The sequence below is a fragment of the Salvia hispanica genome, chromosome 1 (genome assembly GCF_023119035.1).
Source record: "Salvia hispanica cultivar TCC Black 2014 chromosome 1, UniMelb_Shisp_WGS_1.0, whole genome shotgun sequence".
In the NCBI taxonomy this organism is placed as follows: domain Eukaryota; kingdom Viridiplantae; phylum Streptophyta; class Magnoliopsida; order Lamiales; family Lamiaceae; genus Salvia; species Salvia hispanica.
Window position 1 is genome coordinate 22,059,492 of NC_062965.1, and position 13,482 is coordinate 22,072,973.

Below are 13,482 nucleotides of genomic sequence, written 5' to 3' on the forward strand. Positions count from 1 at the left end.
AATTACCTATCCACCTTGTGCCTTAACCACCTTGAGTGACCCCAGCGACCCATACATTGGGTGATTGTGAACTGGGAAATCCTCTTGCCGGGGTACACGTGACAAATAGGGAGGAACTCCTTCTGGACTTGATTCTTGAGTCTGAGATCACTTTAAGGTGTCTCCTGTGCGTGTGCGCCTTTGTTGTATTGCTGCTTCTGTGTTTCTTGCATGAGAAACCCCTGCATATCTGTTTTAAGTGGTCTCTTTGACTGTTGTGTTTAAGACCACTCTCTGTGAATGCAGGGTTGCTTGTTGTGCTCTCTGGGTTAATGGTACTTTTGTGTGTGTAAAAATCTTTCTCAAAATGTCCTAGCCAGTTGGCATTGTCCCCTTTAATGGGAGAAATGATTTTGTGATTTGGAAACAGAAAATGAAGTGTGTTTTAATTCGGCAAAAAGTTTTCAATTCTGTTGAGGGTAATGTCCCTGATTCTGAGCCTGAAGACAAGGCTGCTGAAATGAATGAATTAGCTAGGTCTACTATAATACTTAACTTTTCTGATTCTGTGATTAGAAAGGTTGGTACCATTGAGTCTGCCTTTGAGCTATGGGAAAAGCTAGATAAACCTCAATGTAATCAAGAATGTATTTGCTGGAAAAGCTTTTTATGTTTAAACTTGATCTTTCAAAGGACATTGAGGATAATATTGATATTTTTCAAAAACTTGTTCTAGATATTAAAAGGTATGGTGACAAAACCATTGATGGGTATACTAGCATTGCCCTAATGAATGCTATCCCTGATTCTTATAATGATGTTAAAGCTGCCATTAAGTATGGTAGGGATTCTGCCCCCTTGATTTAATCATTAGTTCTTTAAAATCCAAAGTAATTGAGCTTAAGGAAAATCAAGCTTTTAAAACTGCTCAGTCAAAGTAAGAGCAGATCTAAAAATAGAGGGGGTAATGAGGACAGTAACTCTAATGGGAATGGTAAAAAGAAGGGCAAGAGTAGGTCCAGGTTTAAGAGCAGGAATCCTAAGGCTAATAGAAAATGATTTAACTGTGGTGATTCTGAAGGAGTGCCCTAATCCTAAAAGGCAGAAAAATAATAATCAACTGGATTCCATGGCTAACCTGGCTAAGAATGGTGATTCTGAAGGTGTTTGCTTCATGACTCATGATATTCTTTCTGTCAACTCTACTCTTGGCTGTTCTTTTTCCATTAATGACTGACTAATTGATTCTGGATGCACGTATCATATCTCCCCTTTCAAAAATATGTTTTCTGATTTCAAACCTGTTGAAAATACCTTTGTCTCTATGGCTAATGACAAAAAGTGTCAGATTCTTGGCATTGGGACTGTGTGTTTGAAGTTCAGTAATGGCTATGTGCTTAATTTGAAAAATGTGAGATATGTGTTTGTTTAAAGCTGTACATGTTCTCCTGTACATGTTTAGAATAAGAAGGTTTTGAGGGTAAGTGGGGGCAGGGTGTTATGAAAATCTGTAAGGGTGCTATGTGTTTGTTTAAAGCTGATAAGAAGTGTAATCTCTATGTGTGTTCTGCTCAATCTATGGCTTGCGTGAGTAATCTTGCTAATGTGGTCAGGGTTGAAAGGCCATGTTGTGGCATAATAGACTTGGTCATATGAGTGAAAAGGGTCTTAATATTTTGAAGAAAAATGAGTTGTTGTCTGAAAATGATTTTCAAAATAGCCTTCCCTTTTGTGACACTTGTGTTTTGGGAAAACAACACAGAGTTACCTTCCCTACACCTATGACTGACAATGTCAGTCAGAATGTTATTGAGTATCTCCACATAGATGTGTGGGGTCCTCTGTTTCTTCTCTTTCAGGGTCTGTGTACTTTCTTTCTGTCTATAATTGATGATTTCTCCAGAAAAGTTTGGTGTTTTTTAATGAAAAATAAGTCTGAAGTCTTTGAAAAGTTCTTGACATGGAAAAATCTTGTTGAAAATCAAACTGGAAAAACCATTAAAGTGATTAAGACAGATAATGGTCTTGAGTTTTGCAATTCTCAAATGGATGCTCTGTGCTCCAAGTTTGGAATTAAAAGACACAAGACCACTCCTTATACCCCTCAGCAAAATGGTGTTGCTAAAAGGATGAACAGAACCCTTTTAGAAAAAGTTAGGTGTCTTTTGTCGAAAAGTGGTCTTTCTAAAAAATTTTGGGGTGAAGCCCTCCTGACTTCAGTATACCTGGTGAATAGGTCACCCTCAGTCCCTTTAAAGGGTAAATGTCCTGAGTCTATATTCACTGGGAGAAAAATTACTTTATCCCATTTAAAAGTTTTTGGATGTAGTGCTTTCATTCACTCTAAAACTGATAAGCTGGATCCCAGATCCAAGAAAGGGGTATTTCTTGGATATCCAGAAGGTGTTAAGGGTTATAGGATTTGGAATAGAAGTGAACTAGGTTTTAGGGTAATAATAAGTAGGGATGTGGTCTTTAATGAGGATGAGTTCCCCTGTCTTAAGTCTGACCCTAATACCTCTCCTATAAGTGCTGACAATGAGCCCCTTAGTGAGGTGGAGTCCACGGACACTGAAGTGGATTCATCAGATGATGTTCCAAGTGAGGTGGAGCACTTCTGGAACACAAATCCTATAGCCCCCGACCCTGAACCAGAACCTGAGCTTGAGCCTCATCTTGAGCCTGAACCCCAAAATTTGACTCTTCATGATGACCAAGTTGTTAAGCCTGAACATGTTCCTAACCCTGGTCCAGATTTGAAGGATTACCTCCTGTCTAGAGATAGAGTCAGAAGGAATCTTAATCCCCCTGTTAGGTATTTAGGCCTTGTTAACTTGGTTAATCTTGCTTTTAATGTGTATGAGTACGATGGAAATGAGCCCAAATCTTATAAGCAGGCTCAAAAGTCCAAGTTTTGGGACATGTGGTTCAAAGCTATGATAGAAGAAATCCATTCCCTGTTTGTTAATAAGACGAGGACCCTTGTGCCTCTGCCCCCTGGTGCCTTTGTGGTTGATTGCAGATGGTTGCTAAAATTAAAAGATGAAATTGAGGGGTTTAGGTACAAGGCTAGGTTAGTTGCAAAAGGTTTTACTCAGCAAGAGGGGGTAGATTATACAGAAATTTTTGCTCCTGTGGTTAAGTTTACTACTGTGAGAGTGATGCTTGCCTTATGAGCTCATTTTAATTGGGATTAAAGCAAATGGATGTCAAAACTGCTTTTCTTCATGGTGACTTGGATAAACCCATTTACATGAAACAACCAGAGGGTTTTGTGGATCCAAACTTTCCCAATCATATGTGTTTACTTAAGAAAGCTTTGTATGGTCTCAAACAATCTCCTAGGCAGTGGAATATCAAGTTCAATACATGCATGCAGAAGTTAGGCTTTGTTATGAGCTCCTTTGATGCTTGTTTGTATGTGAAAGATCTTGATAAGGTGCCTGTGTTCTTGCTGCTGTATGTGGATGATATGCTTATTATGGGTGCTTGCATCAAGTCAATTAAATATGTGCAATCTGCTCTCTGTGATAATTTTGACATGAAAGACCTTGGTGATGCCAAAAAGATTTTGGGGATCAATATCCTAAGGGATAGGAAGTCCTCATCTCTGATTCTTCATCAAGAGCCTCATGTGCAAAAAATTCTTGAATTTAATATGCTTGGTGCTAAAACTGCTTCTTCTGTTCCTGTAGCTGCTCATTTCTTGCTGAGTAAGGACCTTTGTCCTAAAACTGAGTCTGATATAAAAGCTATGAAGAAGGTCCCTTATTCTAATGCTATTGGCTATGTATCTTATGGTTAGTACTAGGCTTGATATTGCCTATGTTGTTTCTTGCTTGAGTAGATACATGGCTAATCCTGGGCCAGTGCACTGGGAGGCTCTTAAATGGTTGCTTAGGTATCTGAAACATACTTCCAAGTATGGTCTGTGTTTTACTAAGTGTGATGATGGTGTTGAGCTATGTGGTTTTGTTGATTCTAACTATGCTAATGACAAGGACAAGAGAAAGTCCACTATTTCCTATGTGTTTACTATGTGTAGGTCTTGTGTTAGTTGGAAATCACAATTGCAACACATAGTTTCCCTCTCCACTACTGAGTCAGAATATATAGCCATCATAGAGGCTATGAAGGAGGCTATATGGTTAAAGGGAGTTCTCTCTGAACTCAAATTCTTGCTTAATACTCCTGCTGTTTATACAATTGTGCAAAAATCATGTTTTTCATGATAGAACTAAGCATATAGATGTTAGGTTCCATTTCATTAGAGATGTTGTTGAAAAATGTGAGATTTTGTTGCATAAAGTGCATACTGATAAAAACCCTGCATGACATGAGCACTAAGTGCTTACCTGTGGAAAAATTGCTCACTTGCATTAAAAGGCTGCATTTTGATTGTGGTTAGCATGTGCATATGCATGTCCCGGGGCAAGACCTTGATGATCCATTAAGTCTTGGCTTATTTGAGATCACAAGGCAACTAAAGTCCTACAAGACTAATTGGCTTGTCATCTGGTGTCTTGTTAGGAAACCTGGTCTTATCTCTTGACTAATGAGCATAAACCTCTTTGGTGTATTGAGAGGGGCCTTGTAGGCTGTGATGAAAACAACAGTAGACTTAGGCTCTCCCCATGTGCTCCCAAAGTAGTCCAAGGTGGAGAATGTTGAATATTATGTGGACTATTTGTTGTTGGACCTGTATATTAATTCTATTGGGCTTGCCTGAATTAATTAACATGTGCCCCAATACGTATAATAAGTTTGGCCCGTTCTGTGCAGGCCAAGTACTTATTTGGTGGTGCCGATGCATGCCACGTAGTAGCCTCACATGGATCGTGCTCTGTGGCCGTTGGATTATGTGTGTGTTTGTTATAAGTCTCTTGACTCATCTGTTTTCTCATTCATTGTATCCAGACGCTCTCTCTTGTTGACTGCTCCGACTTCTCTCTAACCTCTCTCTAAGATTCCGGCCTCTTTCGCCGGCGATCTTCTCCAATCTTTTGTTTCCACCGTTGATTCTCGGTTCTAGAGAGTTTCTTTGGTTTAGATCTTGAGTGTAGTGAGTTCTTAAGTGCTCCTTCTCAGATCTAGGGTTTAGTCCAACTTCTGGGTTGGATCTTGTGATTGGAGGTTTCATCTGGGTTCTCTGTGTTGAGAAGCTGCATTCCAAGGGATCTGAAGTGATTCATGTGTTGAGATGGCTACGTGGTTGTGCACTCGGTGAAACTGAGGTTTCTGGTTCCCTGAGTATATTTCGACCGGTTCTCACTTTGTGACTTGTGGTAGAAGCGTGTGGGGAGGTCCTTGGCCTAGTGCAGTCACCGTTGTGACCTGAGCCATATCCTTACTGTTCTTGCTTAGTTGCTTAGTCTTCTGGTTGTTGTTTAGATCCTTAGGGATCTTGTGTTTGTTACTAATACTTCTACTTAGTGTACAGGTGCTTAATCGGATCAAGCTTGAGGAGTCTAGCCTGGTGGAAGGCTTGACCAGTAGCTAGGGTTTCTGATTTGTACTCTCTGTACTTAGAGTATTTGTAAACTTGCTATCTTGTAGCTGTCTTTGTAATTGGCTTGTAACTTCTGAGATTAGCCATCTAGAAATCAAATCAATAAAAGAGGTCCCGGTAATTAGCGAATCCCGAGTGATCTGATCCCTACATATATATTTATGGTTTGATATATTATAGACTACAAAAATCAAATCAAATTGTTATGATCAATTATTTAATTTGATTTTGGTATTACTTGGTCAAAAAGAAACGTCTTAATTAAATAGCCACTTTGATGGAAAGGGCTTTAATGTTTTATAATTAGGGTTTGTCCTCTTTCTGCCTATATATATACAAGTGTGGTGATCCCATCAAATCATACACATAAAAAGAACACATAAACGAGGGAAAGAGAGAGAAACAAATCCTTGGAGTTGGAGCTGCGCTACTACGCCAAAGAAAGTTCGAGGAAGTTCTCTCCGTTTTCCCCAATCGCTTCCGCTATGGATCATAAAGGTAAGTTTTCGATCCATTATGTTTATGGTTAATACGTGAAATACATGTTTTTAGAAGATCTTGATTTATTTATATTCAATTATGTAATCTTGAATATATGATAATAAATAATGTCCAATATGTGGTATCAGAGCATGGTTGAGAACTCATGTATTTTCGTATTATTGGAACCATAAATTTTGAATTTGATTAATTGAGAATCATATTAGTTTATATTCGGTGCACGCTTTCTTTGAAATCTAATGGATTATGATTACAAATAAAGTTGATTCATGAAATTACGTGACATTGATGAATACATATAACTAAGTTGAACCTTCATGTTTTGATTCGGATGTTTTTTGCTAAACTGTTTCTGCCTAAATATATATTTTTTATATTCACATGATTTGATTATTGATTATTCTATCATTCTTGTTATTATTCCCGTACGACCTAAAGGCAGTAGATTGAATAATTTTCTAATTATGTTTGATATATATCTGCATGATGTAGTGTATATAAATGATTGTTATCTGATGCCATAAATTTGTGAGAGAAATTTATGTATGTCTTCTCTCAAATTTTAATTATATAGACATTACTATATTATTGATTATATTATGTTTATTTTGCAATCATCAAAGTGAGTCAAAATAAGGAGAGTCTATAATCAAACTCATACGAAAATTTGTTTAAGCAATTAATCACTATATGTCTTGATTATATTATGTTTATTTCACAATCACCAAAGCGAGGTAAAATAATAAGAGTTTATAATCAAATTAAGTGAAAATACACTTAAGTAATTAATCACTATACATTCTTGATTATATTATGTTTGTTTTGCAATCACCAAAGTGAGGTAAAATAAGAATAGTTTATAATCAAGTTAATATGAAAATCTGTTTATGCAATTAATCATCGTGATGTTGTGGCTATTCATTATCTAAATAGTTTGTTTGTCATAAAAGGTCTAGATTCCCAAAGAAAATAGTCTTTGCGACATGATGAACACTAATGGAATTAATAATTTAAATTGGTGTCGATTACCCAAAGGTAACGCCAATTTATTTTTACTCAATTATTGAACTAAGATATGGATATTAAAAGCATGATTTTTATTATTGTATGAAGACTACCCAAAGGAGTTTTCATAATTGTCTCATGATATGGGTTTTCAAATTAATGTTCGTGTTATTATTCAAAGCTTTTATATGTGAGCATTCATCTTTTAATTGCTCCCATAATGTAAAAACATATTTTTTTTATTTTCTAATAGTATGTTTATCTCAAATTTTCCCGCACTTAATAGAACTAACTTCTCTGAATGGAAAGAAAAACTTGAGTTCACTCTTGATGTAATGAACTTGGACCTAACACTATTGAATGATAAGTCAATGATCTTATGATCAAAGTAGTTTGGATGATTGCCCATAATGCTTGGGAAAAATCTAACAGGACTAAGTTTATAGTTCATTAGAATGGTCGTTGCAGATAAAGTTTCTCAACGATTGACATTGCAAAAGAATGTTTGCAGAATGTTGAGGATCGCTTCACAACTGGATATAAGTCTATTGCAGAAAAACTTATGAAGGATCTCATGAGCATGCAATATAATGGTTCTCGGACTATGTACGAGCATGTGATGGACATAAATAACATCTCTTCTAAGCTGAAATTAGGATTATAGGTGGATGAGGATTTCCTTTATCCAATTTACCCTAACTTCCTTACCTCCTCAATATAGACCATTCCAAATTGATTCACTATAATAGATTAGTGGAATCTTAAAGAATTTGGAAACGTATTGATCTAAGAGGAGCATAAGATGAAGAAGTATGGGATGGGTGCATCTCATGCTCACATTGCAACCGAAGGAGCGTCTAAAGGATAATATTCATTCGAATTTATCATTCTTATGGCATAAAGGAACTGGATCATATTTCTAGTGAAAGAATTAAGAGGCTTATAAAGGATAATATTCATTAGAATTTAGACTTTACAAGCATTACCGTTTGTGTGGATTGTATTAAACGTAAACAAACCAAACACAATACTGAAAATGCCACAAGAAGCAATGAGCTCTTTAAAATTATACATTCAAATATTTGCGGACCTGTTGATGTCTCGACTTTTGGTGGAGAAAAATATTTTATCATCTTTTATTGACGTTTTTTCGCGTTATGGATTTATTTATTGCAAGAAAAAAAATTAAGGCACAGTTGAATATTTTATAACTGAGGTTGAAAGGCAATTAAATACAAAGGTAAAAATTATTCAATCTGATATAGGTGGTGAATTTTATGGTCATACCACTAAAATAAGTCAATTACATGGACCTTTTGCAAAATACTTAGAAAAGCATCGCATTTGTGCTTAATACACTATGCCAAGTACGCTTCAGCAGAATGATGTTGCTGAAAGATGAAACCGAACGCTGTGAAATGTTTAGAAGTATGATAATTCTACCTTACCCATAACGCTGTGAATTTATGCTCTTAGAACCGCTATTTATGTATTAAACTGAGTTTTTAGTAAGGTTGTACCAAAAACTCTCTTATGAACTTTGGACTGGTAGAAAATCAAGTTTGCTGCACCTTCATGTTTGGGGCTGTCCAGCGGAAACTAGAGTATACTCTTTGCAAGAAAAGAAATTGGATTTTAGACAGATAGTGGTTATTTTTTGGGTTACCAGAAAAATCCAAAGGGTATATAGGTTTTATTGTCCTAATGATAGCATGAGAATTGTGGAAACTGGAAATATATGATTCTTTGAGAATGGTGAGATCAGTGGGAGTTTTAACACTCATAATGCGGTCATTAGTTAAATAAGAGTAGATTTCTCTCTTCCCTCATTTCCTCAAGAATTAAGTGTGCCAAATATTGTTGAACGGCCTAACAATATTTGAATGACCAACCATTTAATGATAATGCCAAAGTCATTGAACATAGGTGTGGAAGAAGCATCTACAGATGTGCCATTAAGGCGTTTTCTACATAAAACGAAGGTTAGGTATTTCTGATGATTGTGGCTAATATCTCCAAGAATCAGAATACGTAATGATCCAGTTTCATATTCACTAGCCATTAAGTGTAATAATTCTAATAAATAGATTGATGCATGATGAAAGAGTTAAAATCTATGGATTGTAATAGAGTCTGGGACCTTGTCGAATTACATGGTGACGAAAGTGTATTGGGTGTAAATGGGTCTTCAAGACCAAATTCGACATAAATGGTTTAATCGAAGATTTAAAGCCAGACTTGTTTCCAAAGGCTATAGTCAGAAAGATAACATTGATTATAAAGAGACTTTCTCTAATGTATCAAAGAAGGACTCACTTAGAATCATTGTGGCACTTGTAGCCCATTTCGACTTGGAACTACATCAAATGGATTTGAAAAACTGCTTTTCTAAATGGCGATTTGTAAGAAGAAGTCTACATGAAACAACCTGAAGACTTCATTAAGAAATGGAATGAAAATTTAGTCTGCAAACTTAAGACATCAATTTATGGACTGAAACGGGCTTCTTGACGATGGTATTATAATTCCATGACACTATTACTGCTTTTGGTTTTGAAGAAAACACCATTGATCGGTGCATATACCTTAAGGTTAGTGGGAGCAAGTTCATATTTTTGGTTCTGTATGTTGATGATATATTGCTTGCTAGTAGTGACATAAGATTATTACATGGCACTAAAATTATCTCTCTAAAAATTCCAACATAAAAGATATGTGTGAGACATCCTACGCCATATGATAGAAATATCTTGTGATCAATCACCTGGACTTTTGGATTGTCTCATTAAAGCTACATAGTTCAAATCTTTTAGAGAGATATGGCATGAGTGCATGTTCTCCAATTGTTGTTCCAATTCATAAAGGTGACAAATTCAGTTTGAATTAATGTCCAAAAAACTGAATTAGAACCTAAAGAGATGGAAAATATTCCTTATGCATCATCTATTGTGGGAAGTTTGATGCATGCTCAAGTCTCAAAATGTTAGGTTGTTACCAAAGTAACCCTGACATTGAATACTGAAGAGCTGCAAAAATGATAATAAGATACTTAAAGGGAACAAAAGATTTTATGCTTACATTTAGGAAATCTGATCAATTAGAAGTGATTGGATATTCCGATTCAGATTATGTTTGATGTGTTGACTTTAGAAAATCAAGTTTTGGTTACATTTTCTAATGGCTGGATGAGCCATATCATGGAAAATTGTAAAGCAAAGTTCTAATTCAACATCCACCATTAAAACTGAATATATGGCTTGCTTTGAAGCATTAATGATTACAAAATTTTATTTCAGGCCTTGATCTTGTCTCCTCAATATCCATGTCTTTGAATTTGTATTATGATAATAGTGCAATCGTATCTTTCTGTAAGTATGACAAGTATTCAAGGAGCTAAATACATGGAATTAAAGTTTCTTGTCGTGAAAGATGAAGTTTGTGAACAAAGAATATCTATATAATATATAAGCACACAACTTATGGTTGTTGATCCATTGACTAAGGTGTTATCGCCTAAGACATTTATGGAATAAGTTAACAGAATGGGTCTTGGGTATGGAAACGTCTAATCTTTATGTTTCCATGTTGGTTCATACACTTAAGTTATAGATATTTTGAATTCAATAAAGTTGTTTCTACTTTTCCCGCATATACTTATTATTTTGATATGCATATGTACGTTTTTAGTATTAATGCAGGAGGTCTTGAAATAAGACATTTACTGACGCGGTGTCACTTATAGATTATATTAGAGTGGATATTGGTGATGTGGTATATGGAAGGAACTATATCGATTGAATGATATACGCCCACCATGACCCGCATTAGTAGTCTCTCTAATATAATACTTATGTTTACCAATGATGAAAGTATTTATAAAGTCCAATATTATGCGCGCCTCATGTTTATTATGTCTATTTTACTGTGGCCACTGGCGGACGCAGTAAGGAGAGGGGAGGAAATTAAGCCCTTCCCCAAAAATTTTTTTTCATATTTTTCTTCTTCAAAAATTTCCAAAATTTTCATAAACTGATCTTTAGCCCCTACCAAACTCATGCCGTAAAAGAATAAATTGTCGGATGTTAAAGAAAATAAGGGGCTGAAATTATAAAATTGCATAGGAAAACAATGGCGGCTAGGTTATTAGGAAGAAGATGACTTGTTTGGCTCAATTAATATAATTACAGTAGTACTCCCTCCGTCCCATAATAGTTGAGTCGTATTCCTTTTTAGTCCGTCCCAACAAAGTTGAGTCATTTCCTTTTCTAACAAAAGACAAAACATCTAATCACTCTTACTTTATTCCATCATTTACTTTACTCTCTCTTATCTTTCTTACTTTTTTCATCTCTCCTATTTATTTAATATAAATTCTTAATCTTCGTGCCCAAAAGTTTTGTATCAACTTTTATGGGACGGAGGGAGTACTACACTATTAGAGATGACACCTGGAGATGACGTGTGGGGCGAAAAATTGTTATATTTTGTTAAGGATTTTAAAAAATGGGCAGCTGTTTTAGAAATTGTTAGAACATGGAGTAAATTATTTATCTTAATGTAGAGAATTGGAAGATGCTATAAAATTGATTGTATTATTTATTTATTCTTATTTCTACTTTAGGCTGACGTTTCGATTTATTTTATTTGAATTTTAATATTATACTCCCTTTATTTCATTAAAAATGAAACGTTATTCTCTCTATTTTTTCATCTCTCTTATTTTACTCTCATTATTAACTCACAAAACATCATTACATAAAATCTCATGTCAAAAACCAAATGTTTCATATTTAATGGGACGGATGGAGTATTTTGTCATCGATTCATATTATAATAGTTATAGTTGTTATACTCCCCCCGTCCACGAAAATTCGTCCCGGTTTGACCGGGCACGGGTTTTAAGAAATGTAATGGAAAGTGAGTTGAAAAGATTAGTGGATTGTGGGTCCTACTTTTAAAGTATTAGTTTTATAATAAAATGTGAGTAGGAATGAGTTAGTGGAATATGGGGTCCACTACCAAAAATGGTAAAAGTGAAATGGGACAAATTTTGGGAGACGGACGGAAATAGAAAACTGGGACAAATTTTCATGGACGGAGGGAGTAATTATAAATTTTTCTATGATTCTGTCTATAAAAAATAATTATATTTTAAAAATCACGCATTCACTCTTTGATTTGCAACTCATAGTATCATTATCAAAGTTATTTTTTCATGTAATAAATGGTACACACTCCGTCCCAACAAAGTTGAGTTGTATTCTTTTTGTGATGTCCCAACTAAGTTGAGACATTTCCTTTTTTGACAAAAAAGCTATATATCCCATTACTCTTACTTTATTTCATCACCTACTTTACTCTTTTTTTTTTCTTTCCTATTTTATTCATCTCTCCTATTTTTCAACACAATTTTCTTAATCTCTGTGCCCAAAAATTGTGCCTTAACTTAGTTGGGATGGAGGGAGTACTAGTAGTTATTCTTTCACACACATATACAGTGAAGTCCCTACAAAAAAAAATTCTGCGTCCGCCACTGATTGTGGCTCTGTCAAGTGTGTCAAGTGGGAGAATCGAAAACTTTGTGTCCCACATGTTCGCCAAGTGGGAGAATGTAAGTTTTATGTCTCACATATGTGACATGTGATAGAATCTTAAATAGAATTGGATTTTTAATATAATACATTAACTTGGTATAAGACACATTTTTCCCTAATTAATTAGCTATCAATAGCTATTAATATAATGTGACGTTTTCCTAAATTATAATCATTCAATTAGGCATAATATATTCCCTAAATTAGTCATTAAGTGTGACTAAATGTATGTTCTTATACTAATAAGGAAAATGAGAATATATTAACATAATTATAGTATATGTATGCGTATTTGATTTAGTCATTAAGTGAAGGATTATTTGATTCCTTTGATTGTTAATGAAATAAAATGGACGCATATATATATTTATGGTTTGATATATTATGCACTACAAAAATCAAATCAAATTGTTATGATAAATTATTTAATTTGATTTTGGTATTACTTGGTAAAAAAAAACGTCTTAATTAAATAGCCACTTTGATGGAAAGGGCTTTAATGTTTTATAATTAGGGTTTGTCCTCTCTCTGCCTATATATACAAGTGTGGTGATCCTATCAAATCACACACATTAAGAGAACACATAAACGAGGGAAAGAGAGAGAAACAAATCCTTGGAGTTGGAGCTGCGCTACTATGCCAAAGAAAGTTCGAGGAATTTCTCTCCGTTTTCCCCAATCGCTTCCGCTATGGATCATAAAGGTAAGTTTTCGATCCATTATATTTATGGTTAATACGTGAAATACATGTTGTTCGAAGATCTTTCTTTATTTATATTCAATTATGTAATCTTGAATATATTGTGATAAATAATGTCCAACATTTCTCACCTGCATTTTCAAGGTCTTACAAACCTCTGTGTTTTGGATTTAAGCCAAAATTCATTGAACGAC

At 34.9% G+C, this 13,482-nt stretch overlaps 1 protein-coding gene across 1 annotated transcript in view; it reads left to right on the top strand.

Moving 5' to 3' along the window:
• The window catches only part of LOC125190213 (receptor like protein 27-like), a 3,046-nt gene extending 2,200 nt beyond the window's left edge, over positions 1-846 (top strand). The window contains exons 5-7 of the mRNA XM_048087445.1: positions 286-314; positions 410-614; positions 716-846. Coding sequence (XP_047943402.1) covers positions 286-314; positions 410-614; positions 716-846 — 365 coding nt within the window. The remainder of the gene's footprint in view (positions 1-285; positions 315-409; positions 615-715) is intronic.
• Positions 847-13,482: the final 12,636 nt, after the last annotated feature.